General features: G+C 40.9%; 1 protein-coding gene across 1 annotated transcript; it reads left to right on the top strand.

The window, feature by feature from the left end:
- Positions 1–450: 450 nt before the first annotated feature.
- LOC124275465 (kynurenine/alpha-aminoadipate aminotransferase, mitochondrial-like) lies at positions 451–22,586 on the top strand. Its single transcript, XM_046711039.1, has 13 exons — positions 451–568; positions 1,793–1,994; positions 2,405–2,502; positions 5,481–5,580; positions 7,486–7,554; positions 8,187–8,319; positions 10,333–10,407; positions 12,962–13,219; positions 13,952–14,034; positions 17,919–18,015; positions 18,949–19,075; positions 20,416–20,618; positions 21,702–22,586. The coding sequence occupies exons 2-13, from the start codon at positions 1,978–1,980 to the stop codon at positions 21,750–21,752; spliced, it is 1,311 nt and encodes a 436-aa protein (XP_046566995.1). The 5' UTR covers positions 451–568; positions 1,793–1,977; the 3' UTR covers positions 21,753–22,586.
- Positions 22,587–23,075: the final 489 nt, after the last annotated feature.

Genomic DNA, 23,075 nt, shown 5'->3' with positions numbered 1-23,075 from the left:
ATGCAGGCATTGGAACATTCCATTACACAAATCAATGTATGATATTACCCTCCTATATGTAACTGTGGTAATAACTGACTGCAGGGGACTACGCATCGCGACCGTTACCAATATCATTCAGATTACACAGTTGTTCACTATCTCGACAATACAGCTCCGTTTGTTTGTTTGGTCGCACAGCTCTGTTGACTTTCACAACGGTAGTTATTCCGTTATCTGTTCTCCACCAGACCGTTAAATTGGTACATGGTACAATTATTCCTATCAATTCAAACCTAATTCAATCATCTGATGCATGGTGCACTATATTGTTAGCAACTTCAAGTGCATGAACAAAAAACACTACGCATAATTTATCCATTCTGATGAGTCAACATAGCTGGAGAATATTTCAAAATCATTTGATTCCTGATGTTTGAGGCAGGAAGACCGTTTTTCATATTGGTGCCTACTAGCCTGTAACATTATTCTAGTACCAACACCCGAACATAGTTGTGTGCCACGCCAAGCCACGCCACGCCACGCCACGCCACGACACAGCACAACAACCTCATCGCCCAACAACCCGGTATGTTGTTTGTCTTTTACATCTCAGTAGCTTCATACATGACACACTTCACAATAACATTTGCATATAAGTCACGCCGTAACAAGATGATCGCAAGACACAATCTGACCTGGGGCGAGACAGTATGTCATGTTATTTATGTAACGACCTAAGTGTGGATTTCAGCTTGAAGATGACCTCTCGAGATTTCGCGATACCGTGATCTACCCTGTAGCGGTGCGCCGGTAAAGATTATTTGCAACACGTTAGGACAAAAGGAGACTGTCACACTGTTCGCCGTTCAAAGACTTAAAAAGAGATATTAGGCATAGAGAATGATGTGCAGTGACGAATAGAGACTGTGATGATCGATCTAGCTTTGTGCTAGTTTCGAATCCCACATGTATCCGGTTAAAATCCGTGGTTTAATAGTACCGTACTCTTACACTTTAATACCTGCGGCATTCTAGATCGCTGTACATGTGTTCGTCGATATACGTTCCAGCTTCACAACGCTAACTCACTTACCTTCTCACTCACACTCACTCACTCACTCACTCACTCACTCACTCACTCACTCACTCACTCACTCACTCACTCACTCACTCACTCACTCACTCACTCACTCACTCACTCACTCACTAACTCACTCACTCACTCACTCACTTCATCAACGTTGGGAAAGTGTAAGCCGCGCACCAGTTCAGTCTTTCATCCAACATTAAGCTGACCCGCACTGGAACACTGTTACACGTAAAAGCGTCGTTAAACCCAAGTCAACCACTTCCCAGGTGTCAAGGGTTTGTCCATCCATTCTAGGAGTGAGTGAGTGAGTTTAGTTTTACACCGCTTTAAGCAATATTCCAGCAATATCACGGCGAGAACACCAGAAATGGGCTTCACAGATTGTACCCATGTGGGGAATCGAACCCAGGTCTGCAGCGTGACGAGCGAACGCTTTAACCACTAGGCTACCCCGACGCCCATTCTAATATGAACAAACAACTTGGACTTCTTCTCCGCCATAGCTTGTTTGTCACCGTCTTCATCTCCTTTATCACTAATATAGCACAGTATATTTCTCGCTTATGGCTGTAGCCTGATTGGATGGCCTTTTTAGCATCGTGGCTGCTTGGTTTCTTTGTTGTTTTACGCCGCACTCAGCAGTATTCCAGCTATCTTGAGACGGTCTGTAAATAATCTGGACCAGGCAATCCAGTGATCTTTTATATTTTTGTTTTTCAGGTAAAAAGTTGCAAGAGAACGTTCTCGACACATCCACCTTCCCTTCAACGGGTGTCCCAAGAAACCCTTACCCGGATATAAAAGGGATTTATTTGACACAGTACGGTATGCGCCCGCTGATTGTTCAGTGACACAGGTCAGACTTCCGTTATGGCTATACGTAACACACCGGCATACAGCGCAGCATGGCAGAGGGGCAAGGGTAAGTGTTATTGATTAATCGAACTTCTGTTGCAGTTCAGTCGTTGTTTATGATTTCCTAACGTTAACATGAAAGCAGCAGTTACCTAGTCCATATGTAAACATATGTTATTTATCCGTATATTTGCTGAAGCAGCCAACAGCTTGTGGTGTTGTATGATCAGCTCATTTCATCACGGGATGTTTGCGATGCATTAATATGAATTAATACACAAGAACAGATGTGCAATTCGGTTAAATGGGTACTGATAAGGCTATTAAAGATTCCATTGAATTGACTCCTTTCGGTAACGTTGCCATTTGCGTGCACGTACATGGTGTCGTCGACTGTGAGAAAATGTCACGTGTATCTCGCTTCAACATCGCCCCAGGCATCAAATATGCATTGTCTTCCTCCTTCCTTCGTTACAGTACCGCATGCAGTAACGGCCAGCGTATTACAGACTACAGTGCGTTCTTCAATCAGGAAACAAGACTGACTCAACCGGCACCTATTTGGCGCTATGTGGGTAGGTATACACTCCGGGGGATTTATGCATATTTGCACAGCACGTTAGTTTTGAGCGACCAAATCTCGGTTTTCCTTTGTGCATATGCATGCTAAACAATTTCCTATTGGTTCATTGTACCGTGAAGATCCGGGTTAGAATATTGATCGTCAGTAACCCATGCTTGTCGTAAGAGGCGACTGACTGACTCACTCACTCACTCTGACTGACTGACATATTCACTCACTGACTGACTGACTGTGTAGATCGATACCTCATGCTGTTGAGCATTGGATTATCTGGTCGAATATTTACAGACCGCCGCCATATAGCTGGAATATGGCTGAGTGAGGCGTAATACTAAACTCACTCACTCACTCACTCACTCACTCACTCACTCACTCACTCACTCACTCACTCACTCACTCACTCACTCCTATTTGTTCAATGGGTATTGTGTAGCTGTTCATATGGACGATGAAGTGTATTTTACTTTATGTAATGGACTCTATTCTCTCTGCTGGGAGGGGCGGTGGGGTAGCTTAGTGGTTAAAGCGTTCGCTCGTGTCGTTCGATCCCTACATGGGTAGAATGTGTAAAGCTCATTTCTGGTGTCCCCCGCCGTGATATTGCTGGAATATTGCTAAAAGCGGCGTAAAACTAAACTCACTCACTTACTCACTCTGCTGGGAGTGCTTTTCTCAGTGTGAGGGGCAGTCGGGTAGCCTAATAGTTAAAGCGTCCGCTCGTCATGCTGAAGACCCAGGTTCGATTCCCCACATGGGTACAATGTGTGAAGCCCATTTCTGGTGTCCGCCGCCGTGATATTGCGGGGATATTGCTAAAAGCGGCGTAAAACTAAACTCACTCACTCACTCATGCCCAGATGAGAAGTTTTGTTCACACTTTCGAATACTGTTTTATCAGGTCCTTGTTCAGTATAGCTGTAGTTGTGTACCAGGACACTAAACCCCCAGGAAACGAAAGACAATACCCATATTTGAGGTGGATAAAAAGAAACAAAAAACGTGTTGCTTAATGATATCACTGACACGGATATCACGGATGTATTTTAGATCCACGGGTTGTAGCGTGTTGGTGGCTGTTTAAGCCTAGTAACGTTTTGATAAAATTTGTAATACTTTATTTTGCCGGACAATTCCGACTGACAGATTGAGTGGAGGCTTAGTAATAATGTTATTAAGACGACTTGAACTCACTTGGTGAAGTTCCCAGGTTTGGCAGCATCAAGTGAAACGCAACTTGTACCTCTGATTTATTTCTGACTGAACTGAACTGAACTTTATACACACTCCGGCCGCGTTCTGCGACATTAGGGATACACGTATACATCATTATTATGTAAAACGTATGTATGTTACATACATGCATGATACACAATGGTAATGTATACATATCGGATGGTTGCAAGAATAAAGTCAATAAACTATGTCTGTACATGCATTCAATAAGTTGAATGAATGATGTTATACTCATGCGTTATTGTTTTTCTATTTTGGGCGTTGCTTAAAGTAAAACATTATTACTTTGCAAAATATCGCTTGTTTCCTCATTCTTTCTAGTTTATTAGATTGTAACAGCTGGACATGTTCGTTTTGTGAATACTCGGATTTCTGCAGTAATAGTTGGTGATCTTTTTTTTCCTTTCTAGGACCAAGGTAGGGCTAATAACCAGAAAGTGAAATTCATCTCCAATATCGTTTGAAACCAAAAAAATCAAACATTATTAAAACACAATTATCACTTATTCATGACATATAATATACATTGCTGGTTATGAAAAAACATATAAACAAAATTATAAGCGTACAATCGCAAATCAAAAGTGCAATATTGTGTACATTCGGTTTACTTCCCAAGAAACGAAGCAGCCGGGATACCGAACCCAGTCAGAGCGGGTGGGTGTGCACTCAAGTGTAACAGCTGGTTCATTTGCAGATGCCCTCACGGGTCATTGTGTGTGTATATATAGAGATGTTGGGTTTTGTAAATACATGCTCATTCTTTGTGTATAACATTTTGCAATCAACAGACATCATAACATGTCATGTGTTCAAGTATCACACCTGCCTGTCTGTGTAATTACATAATGTGACAGAGACCGAACTCGGGCCATAAATCAATGCATTTTGTTTATGGTGTATAGCCTGATTGGTGTTAAGTTCAAATTGCATGTGGTCAGTGATAGCAGCTGTGTATTGAATATTGTCATTAGCAGACAGGCAGGCAGACACACAGGTGTCAATAAAACAAGACATTGAGTTTAGTCTGTGACAACGACATATCTATATCACAGTTGGAAATTCTGTCAACGCTAAATAATGACATTGCTTTTAAGTATCGAACTGAGAAAGTGACTAGGGAAGAAGAACGTGTTAACAGTTAATTTACTGTCATAACATATAAAATGCTCGCGCCTGTGAGATATCAACAAAACATTAGAAAAATAGCTCACACCAAAGCCTTCACCGAGTATTCACCGGACAACTGCTTCCAAGCTGCGCGTACCTACTTCACTGCGCACGTGCTATCAGCGCAGCCCAGCTGTTGAAACCCGTTTTCCCTAGAAAAGTCGGGGGAAAATTATTGAAACGTTTGAACTCCGATTTCGCGCGGTTTTTTTCATCGCGTTATTTTTCAACTTTATAAGTTGAATTTGCATTTTTGACGATTTGTTTCGGTAAGTCCATACCGAAAGGTATCAGAATCTGCAAAGTTGTGTTTTACGTTGCATGTGACCTTTAATATTTCATTTGGGGGTGTTTTAATCCATCGCCCTGTTTCAACTGGAAGGTAATGGTTTCAGGTTCTGCAATTGAGTAACGCCCTCCGGTTATTATAATGTAATGAATTTCTTTTTTCTTTGTAAAAACTATATATGAATAATAAACTATTATAATAAATAGCTCCTATTGAAGATTTTTCTGTTTTGATATCCAGCGGCGTAAAATCATACTCACTCACTCTTTCTATTTCAGAGCAGAAGAATAAGACGCCCGTGGCTGGACATATATCGTTTGACGGGGGGTTCCCTAACAGCATACAGTTTCCTCTTCTCAAAGCAACCTTAACATTAAGGTAACAAAACGCGTTGTTTCTCATCATATCGAGCAGAGAAATTCTGTTATGGCTTAGTGGATTACAACTCGTAACCTTGGTGATCGGAATAAATTTTACAATACTGTTTAGCTTCTCGGGGAAAGCTAGATTGGAATATAATCCCAGCATCTATAGTTTGTCGGGAGCATTCGTGACCAGCTCGTGTTATTCCGGGATAAGGTTACGGAAAGGGGTGACGAATATGTGTGTAACGATATTATAGACTCTAGATATGCTTGATTAAGCTTGGCGACTTTGATATTTGGATGCCATGATACATGACTCAATGCTCATACCATCAACCACAGGTTTGTCTGGCCCAGATTAGATAGATTAGAAATAAACACGTACGCAATGTTTGGGACTTGTAAATTAAGTCACAATCACAAAATCAAACATCTTTAAAAATATATAAATGTATACTGTTGTTTGGAAAATTTTAGAAAAAGGTGTATACCTTCTTTTCTACGTCACTTTAGTTGTGTTTCAGTTTTGTAATTTTGTGAGTCAAATCCAGTTTTCAAATATGAGTATGCTTGCCTTCGTCTGCTCCTTTGGCTGAAACATTGACAGTGGTATTAAGTAACAAAGCTTATCGCAATAGTCCATTTACGTTATTCACCAGTTTTCTACACCTGCTTTGTCTTGTTAAGTTTGACCACTTCCGTGGTGTAGTGGTTAGAGCGTCCGCCCGGAGAGCGGAAGGTCGCGGGTTAGATCCCCGACCGCGTAATACCAAAAGACGTTAAAATAGGGTACTTGTTGGTCCCTGCCTGGCGCTCGGCATTAATGGGTACAACAAGGACTGGTTGGCTCAGAGTCAGTATAATGTGTCTGAGTGGGGTATTCATGCTTCACTGCGGCATGGTATCTCAGTGGGCAAGCACTATAAAACCAGCTTAAGTCTGGGCTAGTACAAGCAGCCGCACATACACATACACACGCATGCACGTCGTCATATGAGCGAAATATTCTCAAGTACGACGTTAAACCCAATTTCACCTCACCTCTTGTTAAGTTTCGAGGAAGCTGAAATTTTGCTTTGTGTGGTGTTAAACAACAAGCAAGCTTTTATCTCTAAAGCTCGTTCTAATTTAAAGTGTTATGAAAAGTCGGAACAGTTACAATCTCTTCAACTACTGTGAAGAAATGATGGTATGAAATAAATTGTTTTGATAGAGTTGGTAATTAACTGAATACATTGTATTGTTGTATCATCGGCACCCATATGTTTAAACTTCAGAATACATATGTATATGTACGTCACACATTTAGGCTATTAAAAGCACTTAATTGTTTTTAATAAAGTTTAATTTAACATTTTCTTAAAATATTAAAAATGTGTAGGTTTTTTTTAAATGTCGGCGCTAACAGGTATACATTAAACTTCTACCAAAGAACAATGTCTGATAAAGAGATGCTTATAGAAAGTTTTGCTTTTTGTCTTTTCATAGTTGTATAAATAATAATTTTGGTCCTCACTTGGACATGAAAAATGAAATACACACGTTACCATATCACTATTTATTATATTCTTAAGGGTGAAATACTGTAAATATTGGTGAAAATATGGTATTTTCATTGAGTAGAATAACATGTTATTTCACTGAGCAGAATAACACTTTTGCCTGGAACTCAAGGGCTAGACTGTAGTTGGATTGCGTAATAAAATGCAGACTTACTCGATGTCTCGATCATTTATTAACAATGATCAAAATATAATAAATAGAATATTTTGTTAATGTTGTCAAATATCATGTATATTTCATCTCGTGAACCACTCGTGAACATATCAACTTTGTCAGACCACGAGATGAAATATACATGTTATTTGACAACATTAACAAAATATCCTCTATATCTGTGAATGATCTTGTATTACAGTGACGGCGAAGAGGTAGAAATCACTCCCTCTGAGATGAAGGCTACTCTGCAGTATACAAAATCAAAGGGGTAAGAATTCCCTAGTTCCGTCAGTAGCCAGTCCAGTGTAAATAAACTGGACTTCTGTTCGGGACAATGTCAAGGACAGTTTATCCATATTCCCAAGCTATGCGATGTTTTCTCCCATGTCCTGTACGTAAGAATCTCTTGCAGTAGACCCGAGTCTCATATCCACCCGAATATCAACACAAATGGCAAACATCAGTCTGGTTTCAATCCGGGGTAGTTCACCTGAGATGCGTGGATGACTGTATGACTGCATGTTCCAGAATTTCGAGAATTCTGGTCTTGCCCCACACTGAACTGTTTTTTGTTGCTGAGGCAAGTGCCTTTGCTGTAAATGTGCCAGTTTTCGCCCAGTAAACACACTGTGATGAAATGAGTGAGTTTAGTTTTATGCCGCCTTTAGCAATATTCTAACAAAATCACGGCGGGTGACACCAGAAATTACTTCACATTGTACTCATGTGAGGAATCAAACCCGGGTCTTCGGCGTGACCAGGGAACTCTTTTACCACTGGACTACCCCACCGCCCCACCGGGTAATAACGTGTAGCGATATGGCCACGCCTTGGGGCAATACAGTAGGAATATTATTGTTATAAGTATCATATTTGACAATTTGAATCCTTGAACGCCAGGATGACAAAAATCTCGGAATGGGTAATGGAATTATACAAGCGTGTACACAACCCCCCAACAATGGACGGCAATGGGCTCCCCTCATCCCTCGACTTGATACTCACCTGCGGAGGACGATGGGGCGTGGTCCAGGTAAACCGTGTCTTCATCTTTATCTTACATCTTAAATGTAGACACGTATACCAATTTAAAAAAAAAAATACCCAGTCTCGATTATACAGTCTTCCATTGCTTCCATCACACAGAGGTGAAAAAATAATATAACGCCTTTTACACCTTTCTACGGAAGCGTAGTAGGGCCATGGTGAATTTTCTTTTAGTCTCATTATCTCCTACGTAGATCATAGTATCTCCTACGTATGAGTATCTCCTACGTAGGACATAATATCTCCTACGTAGGACTTAGCACTTAGTATCTCCTACGTAGGACAGTACTTAGTATCTCCTACGTAGGACTTAGTATCTCCTACGTAGGACTTAGTATCTCCTACGTAGGACTTAGTATCTCCTACATGGGACTTAGTACTTAGTATCTCCTACGTATCTCCTACGTATCTCCTTAGTATCTCCTTAGTATCTCCTACGTAAGACTCTGTATCTCCTACGTAGGACTTAGTATCTCCTACGTAGGACTTAGTACTTAGTATCTCCTACGTAGGACTTAGTACTTAGTATCTCCTACGTAGGACTTAGTATCTCCTACGTAAGACTTCGTATCTCCTACGTAGGACATACAATATCACCTACGTAGGAGATGAGCGATATATATTAATATACATTAATTTGAAATGGTCGACTTAAATCCCAAGACACGCAAACAATCCCCTACTTCAGTCACTGTTAGAGTATACAGTCATGTGTTTCATTCACTATTAGAGTCTACTGTTTCATTCACAATTAGAGTCATGTGTTGAACTAATTGCTGCACATTACTGTCATGTGTTGAACTAATTGTTGCACATTACTGTCACGTGTTGGACCGACTGTTATACTTTACTGCCTTGCGCTCAGTTTCCTCTACTAGTACGCGTTGCAGTTAGTTCACTCTTATGTGTTGCTGTTTCTGTTACGTTTTATGGTTATAAGTTGGATATTTCAGAGGCCGTTGCACATGGGTCATAATCTGCGTACACAGACCTCTGTTAGACTATCGGTAGCAATCTATGCATGCTTATTCCCATGATTCAGAAGCCCGTCGAGTGTAGTAGCTAAGTCGACACAGAAAATATTTGTCAACAATATTTTCCCTGACCTTCCTCCGAGATAAAAGACAACGTCACCATCTTCTTGTGAATAAATATTACAGCTTGTCGAGTTTGTGGCATTTCACATCATGGGGATTCTGTGTTAGAACTAGACCCTAGTAATCTGTGCTTCTGGTCCGAGACGACTTCAAGTGGATCCGGTCGGTAGGCTATGCGACATTTTAATGCGAGTGACACTGATCATTGATCATTGCATGTATGATAGATAAAACATAACCATACGCAAATTGCCATAACTGCACTTATCAATAGAAGGTCCACGTCACCCTAACGTAATACACATACACAATAACAATGTATAGCAACACTGCGTTAGTGTCATGAATATTCACTGACTCAAATTTCTACCATCTAATGTCCTGCATAACCAAACATTTCTCAAATTAATACCCATACTTCATAATCCGAACCTTAAAAAACCCCAACTTTTTTGCACTAATTCAATTGCTACGATTGGCATACGCATGTCAACGCATGTTGAGCGTCACTCAGTACCCCGATTTGAAATGTAAATACTTACTATCCATTACTAGCCTCTAAGTAGACATAAAACGGAAAATTAAAGAATGGAAGAAATTATTATCAAGTCCGGACGTGGTTGCTCGACTTAATAATTACGTGTGACCCATCCACATAACTGCAGGTTTCTATCAATTTCCCTTTCACCTCACGGAACATTAGTTGTGTATATACACAATTATTCATAATATATTTATCATCTCCTACGTACGCGATATTAAGCAGATAGTATGTCCTACTTAGGAGATACTAAGTCCTACGTAGGAGATACTATATCTATATCTTGGAATCAAGACTGGTGAAGCTGATGGTTTGTTATGTGATTTGAATAAACTTAATTTGATTTGTGATTTTCCTTCAGTCCCTCAAAATGTTTGTGGAAGATGGAGGTTGTTTCCTCGCCGAAGAAGTGATTTACCAGACATTAAGCCCTATGGTAAGTGTTTTCTAGTACAAATATATGTAAAAAATATGAAGAAGGTGGATTAAGAATGATAGATATCAAATCCTTTATAAATGCACTAAAGTTATCCTGCCTCAGAAGGTATGTAAATAAAACGTCAACTCGCAATCGCAGTTTATTTCATTTCAACAAAATATTTATTCACAGTCATGCAAGGATTGATAACCCGTTTTGGAGTGATGTTTTATCTATTTGGAGTAAATATTATAAACAACAAAGTAAGATAAATACTTGTCAACCAGAAGAAATCTTGGCTGAACCTTTGTGGTTGAACCACCAATTAAGAAACAGTAATTTCTTGATTGAAGATTGGTTTAACAGAGGTATTCATACAATAAGATATATATGGGGTGAAAATTTATTTTCAATGAAATACAAAAGCTTTACTGCATCAAAGGAACAGTTTTAGAGTACAATAAAATCATCTAAAATATTCCCAAATCTTGGAAAAGTACTCTTTTATCTGATCCCGTAAGCACTCAAAACCTCTCACTAAACTCAAGTCTTCAAGACCTACTTTCTCAAATGAAGGGGTGTAGAATTTTCTATGACAAACTTATAGCAAATTATACCCCACCTACAGTTTGTCAGAAATGGCAGAACGAACTAAATATAGATATTTCATGGAACATCGTGTTTAGAAAATACAGAAACTGCACAAAGGATGTCAAGCTTTTAGCTTTTCAGTATAGATTTATAAACAGAGCAATTTATACTAGAAAAGACTTGGTGCATATGAAGATAATTGAAACAAATATTTGCTCTTTTTGTCAATCTGAACCAGAAAGCCTCCAACATGTGTTCATAAAATGTAATCTTGTACAGGAATTTGGGAGAAAGGTTGAACACTTTATTATAGCTAAAATACATGGAATTATCATGAAACGGCCCTCCCATTATCAGAAATTTGCGGGCCGCTGCAAATGATATTGGACCGCTCAACCTTAACGACGGGCCACTATCAGTTCTGTTGTCAAGTGACGTCATAGTGGATGCGTTGGCTTACGGTTCATTCGACATTAATTGGCTTTCGACTGGCAGATATTCTGGGTCAAACAAGTCAAAGCAACCCGAATTCCCGCTAAAAATAGCGGTAATATTGGCTTTCTTGTTGGTGCTAACCTTAACAATTGCACTATTAACGTTGTTGTTTGATCAAACCCGAACACTGACATAGTTTGACATGTTGCAGGCTATGGTCGTGTCAAAAGCCAAGGTCGAATATCGTCACTTTCTGTTGTGACGTCACTTGAATTGTTCGATGACGTAACTGCATTCGGGTAGTCAACCCCGTCAGAAGTTGGTGTTGAGTAAACTTACAGTCAGATTCCTTCGTTGTTTCCTTTTTCTTTTCAAAACAAATTCCATGTATTTTAGCAATAATAACGGTAATGCTATTTTTGAGGGCATTATCATTTGCAGAAGCCCTCGGTCTTTTTCAACTGCCCTCATTCGTCGGGCAGTTAATGGAAGACCGCAGGCTTCTGCAAATGATAATGCCCTCAAATATAGCATTACCCTTATATTAATCCTACACATTGTGATGTTCCCATTTCTGATCAAGACATTCTCTTTTGCAACAGTTCAGCTAGCCTTCTAGCAACACACATTATCCTGTTGGCCAAAAAATATATTCGTTCTTCAAGTATAAAACAGAATGAACTATCCATTGACTGTCTTGCTAATATCGTCAAGGGTGTGTACAAAGTCGAAATAATTATTGCTTGTAAGAACAATGTTTTGCCTAAATTTCATTCCAAATGGAAACCTCTGAACAATGTATTACAGATATAGTATACACCTGACATGTCCATGATTTTTTGAGCGCTTCACTGTATATACTTTAAAAAAACAATGATGAATGTATCCAACTCTACACCTGCTGAAGTGAAATGAATAAAAAGCATTTGTAAAAAGTGCTTTCTAGTACCTTTTCGAATTTTTAAGAGCCGACCAGTTGTGTGCGATGTTTTAACTCACTCAAACACTTTTTTGTCCGTACTCACCCTCTTATTCATCAAAACACTCAACTTACATAACCAAACACTCTCTCACTCAGCATTCACATGTACACACCCACACTCCCTCTTATTGAACATCCCACACCCAAAGACCCTGTCACTCACCGCGGACACAAACGTTCCCTCTTACCCGTGACCACCCACAAGTATATGTTCCAACTCCTGCTTCCAGACATACTCATCCAAACATACTCTTACCAAAACTTACTCACCTGAGACCAAAATGGATCCCCCTGGGATTTAATAAAGTTTCAGGACGGGGTGCGCACCCCGGCACACGCACGCAAGCACGCACGCACACGCTCTCCCTCTCTCTCTCTCTCTCTCAGACATACCCACCCAACAACTACTTTACCCCCAACTCACCCATTTACTCCTCCGAAAGTCTGCTGAACCACCCATCCCACATCTCCCCCACTCACTCACTTACTCACCAACTTACTTATTTAGAAACAAACCATAAGTTAGACGCCAACTATGATGACTCTCCCTTCCTCCCCCTTCAGTACTTGCCACGGAACATCAGGGGCATTGCCATCCGAAGTGATAAAGGAGGGATGGACCCTGTCCACTTGAGGCAGGTATTGTCCGAGTGGGACGAGGGGAGTCAGGGACGGCGCCCCACTCTCATGTACACCGTCCCCACTGCCAGCAACCCTACGGGATTGACCCTGAGCGAACAACGGAAGAAAGACATCTACAAAGTTTGCCAAGAATTTAACATCCTCATCTTGGAAGACGATCCGTACTACTTCCTGCAAAATGTTAGTTGTTTTTATTTGCCTTTTCATGTGTTAAGTGATGAAATACCTATTGTAAATGCTTAAAGAGATATATGTACGTATGATTAAGTTCATATGTAAGAACCCGTTAGGTTAATCCGGGTTAGAATTAGTATCAGACTCGCTGACCCATTTTTGGTGTCTACCGCTGTGATGTAACTGGTATGTTGCTAAAAGCGGCGTAAAACCATACTCACCCACCGCTAGGTTTGCAAAAGGTATTGGAATGGGTTTGTCTATCGTTAGTAGTGTGTTATGGTAAATACCGCTTTTAACAGTAAATATATCTCGACTGTTTCCGTCATAGTTGGAAAGAAGGAGCAGATTGTTTCCATTTTGGTGAAACCTCTGTCATTTCAACTCGTACAGTAAACAATTGGCTATGATTAGTCACTTATTACTAAGTACGCAGTGGCCATCATACCCATGAAGATCCGGGTTAGAATTGATCTTAAGTAACCCATGCTTGTCGTAAGAGGCGACTAAAGGGATCGGGTGGTCAGGCTCGTTGGCACATGCCATCGTATCCCAATTGCGAAGATCGATGCTCATGCTGTTGATCACTGGATTGTCTGGCTCAGACAATGTTAAACAACAAAGAAACAAAATCGTATGTAAGATATAAGTATGAAAGTCAAATCCAAATTGCTTAGATCGATGCTCATTATATTTTGGATTGACAGTTAATATTTATTGTAATGATGTTTCATGCAGACTCTCATTCCGAGCTTCCTGTCCATGGATACGGATGGACGTGTAATACGAGCTGATTCATTTTCGAAGACGTTATCCCCAGGGTAATGATACTCAAATGTTAAATGTGTTACATTGTTAATGATTTGATTTTGTAACGAAATCGATGAGTTTTTACGGAATGATATTACAATGGTTTAATAAACTAAATGCCAAAAGAGAGTGTCCCATGACGAAAATTGTCATAGGAAAAAATAACCAAATGCATTGAAATTAATGAAAATTCATTTGTATTGGAAGGATGGATGGCTTCCACGGTATTTACAATGGTTTACACAAGTAAACAAAACAAACTTATTAAATTTACAGAGTGATGATTCTCATGGGGGTCAAATGTCAGTCTCATAATTTAAATCATAGAGTTTGCAATTCGTTATCTAGTTCAATGTATTCAATGTACAGTCGGGGCGGTGGGGTAGCCTAGTGGCTAAAGCGTTGGCTCGCCACGCCGAAGACCCGGGTTCGAATCCCCACATGGGTACAATGTGTGAAGCCCATTTCTGGTGTCCCCCGCCGTGATGTTGCTGTAATATTGCTAAAAGCGGCGTAAAACCAAACTCAGTCAGTCAGTCAGTCAGTCAGTCAGTCAATGTACAGTCCAGGATGCTCTTGTGGTCAGTATCCTGTGTGTCCTCCTCGAGAGTTACGTACGCATGAACACGACGTCTCACTGACGTTGTGAGACGTCTGATGACGTAATTGGGAATGTTTTGCCATTACCGCGTTAGGGCATGCCATTCCCGTGTTAGGGCATGTGTTTTCTAACACATCTGATGACGTTAACGAGTTATCTGATCTCTTTAACTCTACTTTGACGGCCGTCTTAGATAAACACGCCACCGTTAAATTGAAGCAAGTTCGTAATCATGAAGCATCACCGTGGTACAACGATCAAGTCCGTGAGGCAAAGAGGAAGAGACACTTTGCTGAGCGCACATGGCGCATCTCTGGCTTGGAGATCCATAGACAATTGTACAAATGTGCCCGTAACAATGTTGCCAAAGAAATCAGAAATGCTCGCGTTCACCCCATTACATCACACTAAATTTCTTGGATTGCACAACCTCCAAAACGCATGCTGGCGCGGTACCGTACACCTCTGCGTCGACACACCCCTTGTCGTCCATCTAAGTGAGTCTTGAATTCCTCATGGCTGAAGAAACGACATTGGCAGAGGCTTTCAACACCTTCTTCAATGAGTGGTGTTGACGTTGGTCCACGGTCGGTCGACAGGCACGAATTCCAGCAGTACGTAGTCGTCTTGATACAGGCTGTGCACTGATAACACGACCTAGTGCAGTTGATGACGTTTCTGTGACAGTCAGGAACCGATCCTTAGGTGTAACGTCAGCAGATAACGGTCTTCTTGAGGGGTCGTGACCTTTGGTCTGCCAGTTCTCGATCCAACGTTGCCTGTCTGCTGAAAACGTTCCATTAATGTGTTGATGGTTTTACGGTAGTATCCAAACGTCCTTGCAACGTGGGCGTGAGACGCCCATATTGATAATGCCTATTGTTCTTTCTCTCTGTTCGCAGCATTTAAATGTGTTTTCCTGTCAATCTCTCATGAGGCATTTACAATGATTTGGTTTCTCAATGAATTTTGTGCATTTGGATATGGAAAAGCATGCATTTCTGTCTTATTCACAAAGTGCACGAAATTCTCAATACCGTTAGCAAGTTTCGATTTGACCCACATTTGGGATGCGTTTGGGTGCATAGAAAACGTTCGGTTTCGTTTGTTCAATCAATTCCCCAAAACAAATTTCCAAATTTTATTGAGCTTTATCCTATCCCGACAAAATTCCTTTTGAACATACTGGATATCATTCTGCCAATCATTACCAAGATCATCAACCTAAGTTTATCATCAGGTTGTGTACCATCATGCTTTAAGCGAGCTGTAGTCAAACCACCCATCAAGAAAACCACGCTTGACTCTCAGTGCCTAAAAAACTATCGTCCTGTCTCAAATTTGATGTTCTTGTCTAAAGTTCTGAAAAAAGTAGTCAAACAACAACTCTCGGATCAAATTTCTCAGCATAACTTGACTGAATGTTACCAATCTGCCTAGAAGCAGGCTCACAGCACAGAAACTGCTCTAAATTATGTCTTGAACTCCGTCAGACCTGCAGTCGACCATGGTAAATCTGCTTTGCTTGTCCTCCTGGATTTATCTGCGGCTTTCGACACAATTAACCATGAAATTCTTCTTGAGCGTTTGCTGAAAGAATTTGGTTTGACTAATACAGTTCTTGACTGGCTAAGATCCTACCTTTCAGACAGAACCCAGTCCATTCACATCGGAACATCTTCATCATCCAGTCACACCCTAACCTGTGGAGTTCCCCAGGGATCAATTCTTTTCTCCCTGTATACTCAACCGCTCGGAAAACTGATGTCTGCTCATCATGTGCCTCATCATCATCATCTCGGACGACAGCCAATTGTTTGACAGTTTTAAGTCCTCAGAACAAAGTCAGCTAGAGTGCAAGTCCAACCTTGAAGAATGCCTCTCCAGCACAAGATCCTGGATGGCTGCTAACAAGCTGAAACTTTACGACTATAAAACAGAAACAATGGTCATCTCCACAATCTCAAGACAACGAAACGTTATCATCAAAGATATTTCCATTGGGCAATCTTCGATTCCTTTTTCTCCTCTTGTGAAAAACCCTGGCGTTCTTTTGGACTCAAACCTCAGCATTGACAAGCAAATAAATCATCTAGTAAATTATTATTATTATTATATACCTGCTATGTAAGAATGTAACAATGTTGATGGTTTAATGTTTGTAACTTGCTGATGACATATATAACATAACAATGTTACGTCTCTGATTTGTGTCAGTGACGTACATACTTATAATGTAACATTGGTGTTGATATCGTTTGTAACAGTGTCTATAATTCATAACTTAACTCTGTAACATAGAGAAGAATCGGAGACAGGCGAAGCTTTGAAAAATTACTTTTACACTGTAAGATTATTACTGACGTCCACTGTCCCACTGTATCCCGATTGCATGGGAATGTAAAAATTGGGATCTCATTAGCATCAGTCAAGGTAAACTTAGGCTCAGTATTATTCGTTACACTGCTATACTGAGGCTCACAAAACCTAGTAGAAGGTCGCGTCAGCTAAACTTTAGGACTGATCAATCAGAACACAGCTACCAAATCGCGAAAGTTTAATTTCGCACGTACCATTTGAACCTTTACCTCACAAACTCGAACGATTCCGAATGCTGTTTTCAGCATGATCGGTTCCGAGTGATACACACGGAGGACGCCATTATTCATAACAATGAGTAAACAGTCGCTGAAAATAGCGTTTTTGTCAACATTCCAGGATGTCATCTTGCGGAAATATAAGATAATAGTAACCATGTCATCAGAAACCCATAAACGTATATATATATACATGCAGGTGAAATATCTGTGTTTTATGCGGATTTTCGTTTGATGAGAGATCAGTGTCAGCGACCGGGGAAGAGAAAATCCAAAAACCATCGTGTAAGTCCCGCCGAACCCTAACAAGTAGCAGTTGTCTGATTGGTTAAATTCGTTCGGCCGTCTTGCGTTTTAATTGGACGGTCATAGGTCGTTCAAAGGTTAGCTGACGCGACCTTCTACTAGGGTTTGTTACACTCAGTATAGCAGTGTAATGAATAATACTGAGCCTAAGTTTACTTAGACTGGCATTAGCATCGAACTGAATAACAAATTAAATGTAAACACATTTCAAGACGACTGTATTTAACTTAAAGCAGTAATAATTTCATCATAATACGGCATGTTGCTTAAGCGACGTTGCAGATTTAATCAATCATTATTGAAATGGGTAATAATTATTTTTTATTTATTTTCAAATATTAAGAAACATAGTCAAATAGTATTTCCTATTTTTCCGATATCTCGTTGAAAGGTGTCGACTTGGTATCCTGTTTGGACCAAAGGAGATTGTGGACAAAATGACCATTATACAACATCCCACGACAGGGGGCCCGAGCTCATTATCACAGGTGAAATGCAGCTTGGGGTGCACTGCAATTTTTCCCATCGCTTTAAGTTCACCGAATCCCCAAGTCTACCCCACCTACATTTGATCACTTTGCAGTTCCACAGTATATGATCCACCTGTCACGTCTCACCTACTCTTTTTCCAACACCTCGTAGATCCACAGTATATAATCCACCTGTCACGTCTCACCTACTCTTTTTCCAACACCTCGTAGTCCCACAGTATATAATCCATCTGTCACGTCTCACCTACTCGTCTTCCAACACCTCGTTGTTCCACAGTATATAATCCACCTGTCACGCCTCACCTACTCGTCTTCCAACACCTCGTAGTTCCATAGTATATAATCCACCTGTCACGTCTCACCTACTCGTCTTCCAACACCTCGTATTTCCACAGTATATAATCCATCTGTCACGTCTCACCTACTCGTCTTCCAACACCTCTGCCTTTGCGACTTATGAGTCAGGCGTAGGAGTTGCGACCTGTGGTAATGGGTTCAAACTCCGGTTCGACCCTTCTCTGTGTCAGCACAACCCCCTTGCTCGTGTGGTTCACCACAGTGGCAATTGTCTAAGACTTGAAATACTCCCTTTCGTCCCATACTAAGCTCACACGACATGATATATCGGGAATACTGTTCAGAACGCAGGTACACATCCTAATTATTCGTCCTGAAAGACCTCTATTGCACACTACATAGCACATCTCTTCGTTAACCCACGTGCCCTACAACAGTAACTATTCACAACGTATATATTCCCTGTTGACTTACTTGTGTCCACCTATGTTCCAACACCTTGCATTTTTAGAGTCTATAACAGTAATCGCATATCTAAGCCACCAAGTAACCTTCTGTAGTGCGATGGTGCATAATTCGCACATTCGTATACAATGCATAAATATTTAGGTTTCTAATTCTTATACATTACAGGTGATAATCTCCAAGGTTGTGACAACCTGGGGCCACGACAAATTCCTCAGCCATATGCAAAATGTGGCAAGTTTCTACAAGGAGAGACGTGAAAAACTCTTGTCATACATGGATAAATATCTTACAGGTGAACACCAAGACGTATTAATACTATAACTCCGAGGTACAATAAATACTTTCTTACTTTTATATACGATGCAACTTTAAAAATAACAACTGTTCAGTGGTCACTACTTGAAATGTCTTGATCTACAGAACATATTCCGCTCTGGTTTGAATATATGTTCCGTACCATTTTTGCAAAACGTAAGTATGTGGGCAGAAATCCCGACGTGTCGCAGATCGAAGTCGCATTTTGTTTTATGCCTTTTTGGTGGCTTTGAAAGGGTCATGGTAAGAATCCACGGTAAATCTGTGGATCTACCATCTGGGGATGAAGTTTAGGTTATTAATTGCGGCACCTTTATATATATATATATATATATATATGGTAATCTGGGACATGTACTTATTGTAGTACAGAAGGTCACATAAAAGAACTTGGGGTTTTCAACTTTGCGTTAGGGCTTGGTGGGCAAGTTGTCTAAGGCGCCAGGCTAGTGATCCAGCGAGCTTAAGGTGCATGTGTATGTGCGGCTGCTTGTACTAGCCCAGACTTAAGCTGGTTTTATAGTGCTAGCCCACTGAGATACCATGCCGCAGTGAAGCATGAATACCCCACTCAGACACATTAAACTGACTCCGAGCCGACCAGTCCTTGTTGTACCCATTAATGCCGAGCGCCAGCCAGGGACCAACAAGTACCATATTTAAACGTCTCTTGGTATGACGCGGTCGGGGATCGAACCCGCGACCTTCCGCTCTCCGGACGGATGCTCTAACCACTACACCACGGAGGCGGTCGAATCCGTTAGTAAATGACCAGATGTTGGCCACATGAATACGTGCAAACACCAAGTTGCGAGTGCAGCAACATGCAGTAAACTTGGACAAAGTCCTGTGACTATGTGTCCCAGTCCACCCAGCTGTGAAAGGGTACCTCGTAAGGATGGGAAAGCGACATTAACTTGGTGCGCCTAAACGGCTGCAACAGTTGTATTATCCCCAGGGAGTTGAGATTGAAAAATACAATGTGCCGTTGAGATTGACATCCAATGATCGAGGGAAAAACAAAGCGAATTGGAGCAGCTGTGCTGAGCTGGATATTGGCGCTATACAAATATCATATAAAAATAATAACATCTGGTTCGGCTTTCCATTTATATTGGCTGCATCATTTTTCGTCCTGAAGAATCTGTTTCGAGGGATGATTGAACTGATTATTCTCTGATGTTAATGTTGTGTATGCCTTTGTATGTAATCTGCAAATCAAACCCGTTCAAAACATGGATGCTTTCTATTAAATACAATTACTGAATGTATGATATGTTTTTTATTCATATCTATAATTAAACCCAATGAACGCAGGTCTGTGTGAGTGGTCTCCGGCAGCTGGAGGGATGTTTCAGTGGGTGACGTTACTGGGCGTGGACAAGTCCGAGCCTGTCGTGGACAGACTGATGGAGCGGGAGGTGTTCGTCATGGACGGCTTCATCTTCTCACTGGACAGAGCATCACGACCCAACATCCGGCTGAGCTACTCACGGATAACGGATGAACAAATGGAAAAGGTGAGTAAGCGTTTGATTGAAAGGTGGGTGAGCTACTTGAAGGTGTGTCCAGCAAGATCCGGTTAGGAGACAAAAATATTCGATAGCTCAACCCACAGACAATTATTCTTGCAGCATCGTCCTCGACTCAAGAATGTGTCAAACCGTGTTTTGTTTGTTTGTTGTTTAACGCCGCTATTAGCAATACTCCAGCTAAATATGACGCGGCGGTTTGTAATATGTCATAGCTCTTCCTTTCATGTTGCTGTATAACAGATTTAAACTGATATTCAAAGGGATGTCTAACATTATTCGCTCGTTTACTTCGGCATCCATCGTACGGATTTATAGTTAGTCAACAGCAATGTATATTGTTGTTTTACGCCGCACTCAGTAATATTCGAGGTATATGGCGGCGGTCTGTATATACTCGAGTCTGGACCAGACAATTCAGTGATCAGCAGCGTAAGATTCGATCTACGCAATTGGGAACCGATGACATGTGTCAACCAAGTCAGCAAGCCTGACCACCAGATCCCGTTAGTCGCCTCTTACTACAAGCATGGGTTGTTGAAGACCAATTCTAACCCGAATCTTCACTGGTCGAATAAACGCTGCCTGAAGCATACCAAATACGTAGATATTCCTTTCTGAACAACTGTCCATTTCATATGAAGTTTAGGGCAATATGACAGCGAAGTGGTTAGAGGTTAAAGCGGTCGATCGACGAAGACCCGGTTTCTAATCCTAGCATGGATACACCAATTTCTGGTGTCTACCGTATCATTTATGAATTAAGGGCACTCACAATTCAAACACATTCCACTGGCTGGTGTATGTTCATTAATGGGTTGTAGCTTACTCTTGTTCGTGTACTCTTCTCGACATCCTAAACTCCAGAAAAATTTTACTTCCGTCGATTCACGTCAAGCACTCACCATTCACTGAGCTTGGAATTCTACCCTTCTACAGTACAGCCTAGCGTATTAGCTATGCATCGGTTAATGAAGCACACCCTGCAAATGAACATAAAAGAAAGATTTTACATCCGAAGACGCTAACGCTCATTGTCATGTCTTGTTTGAAACATGTTTTCTTTTTCAGGGCATTTCAATTTTAGCTGATGTTCTGAAGGAAATACGGGGCATCAAATGAAAAGTTTGCTGGAAATTACATCTACACAACCTCCAGACAACGAGAGAACATATACTATAAAATTATCGGAGATTATACGGGATATTATCGGTTTCCAGATTATAACGTACTAGATATTCATTTCTTCCGTGTAATCTAGTTTGTCTAATGTGTACCCCTCATACGTGGACGAACCAATGACAACGATTAGGTCCGATGCCAGTTCTTGAGTCCAATATGTTTTCTTCAGGTGAACAGTTGACTTGACTTTGCGTGTGTTTGTGACGGGTGTCACCCGTGTGGCAGCTTAGTATTACGCTCATGTTTTCGCAAACACCTGTTTCCGTCACTATTTGACTGTGATTCAGACACGGTCTCCTAACATTATATAATTGTACTACTGATTCTTCTTTTATAGTTATTGATATTATGGCTTTTCACACTTATATTTGCATATAATCAAGATTGTTGTACGAATAATCTGTGTCCAATATGGCCCACTATGTGTATTATATGGCAATATGGTCCACTATGTGTATTATATGGCAATATGGTCCACTATGTGTATTATATGGCAATATGGTCCACTATGTGTATTATATGGCAATATGGTCCACTATGTGTATTATATGGCAATATGGTCCACTATGTGTATTATATGGCAATATGGTCCACTATGTGTATTATATGGCAATGGCCCAGACTGCCCCACGTGTACCATGCGTTTACTACTGCCTCGAGTACTCTGGTGAGAGACTACTTTGGTTCAGCATGATCGAGTGATTGTGTGTCCCCATTTGTTTACCATATTTAATCATTCCCGTACATCCCAACCATAAAAGATGGTATAGTCTTGGTCAAGGGTTTCCTTTTTCACAGGGACCGCCTCCGTGGTGTAGTGGTTAGAGCGTCCGCCCGGAGAGCGGAAGGTCGCGGGTTCGATCCCCGACCGCGTCATACCAAAAGACGTTAAAATAGGGTACTTGTTGGTCCCTGCCTGGCGCTCGGCATTAATGTGTACAACAAGGACTGGTCGGCTCGGAGTCAGTTTAATGTGTCTGAGTGGGGTATTCATGCTTCACTGCGGCATGGTATCTCAGTGGGCAAGCACTATAAAACCAGCTTCAGTCTGAGCTAGTACAAGCAGCCGCACATACACATACACACGCATGCACGTCGTCATATGAGCGAAATATTCTCAAGCACGACGTAAAACCCAATTTCACCTCAACTCACCTTTTTCACAGGAATTTCTTTGACTGTATCTGGGATTCGACTTTGGTTTTCACGTGACTGTCGTAAGTAAAATACGTGTTTTTTTGTACTTTGAGTTGATTCGATCAC

This window comes from Haliotis rubra, unplaced genomic scaffold (assembly GCF_003918875.1).
Source record: "Haliotis rubra isolate DU_JTF1 unplaced genomic scaffold, ASM391887v1 Scf2, whole genome shotgun sequence".
NCBI lineage: Eukaryota > Metazoa > Mollusca > Gastropoda > Lepetellida > Haliotidae > Haliotis > Haliotis rubra.
Note: the sequence above shows the minus strand (reverse complement) of the source record. Positions and strands in the feature narration are given on the sequence as shown.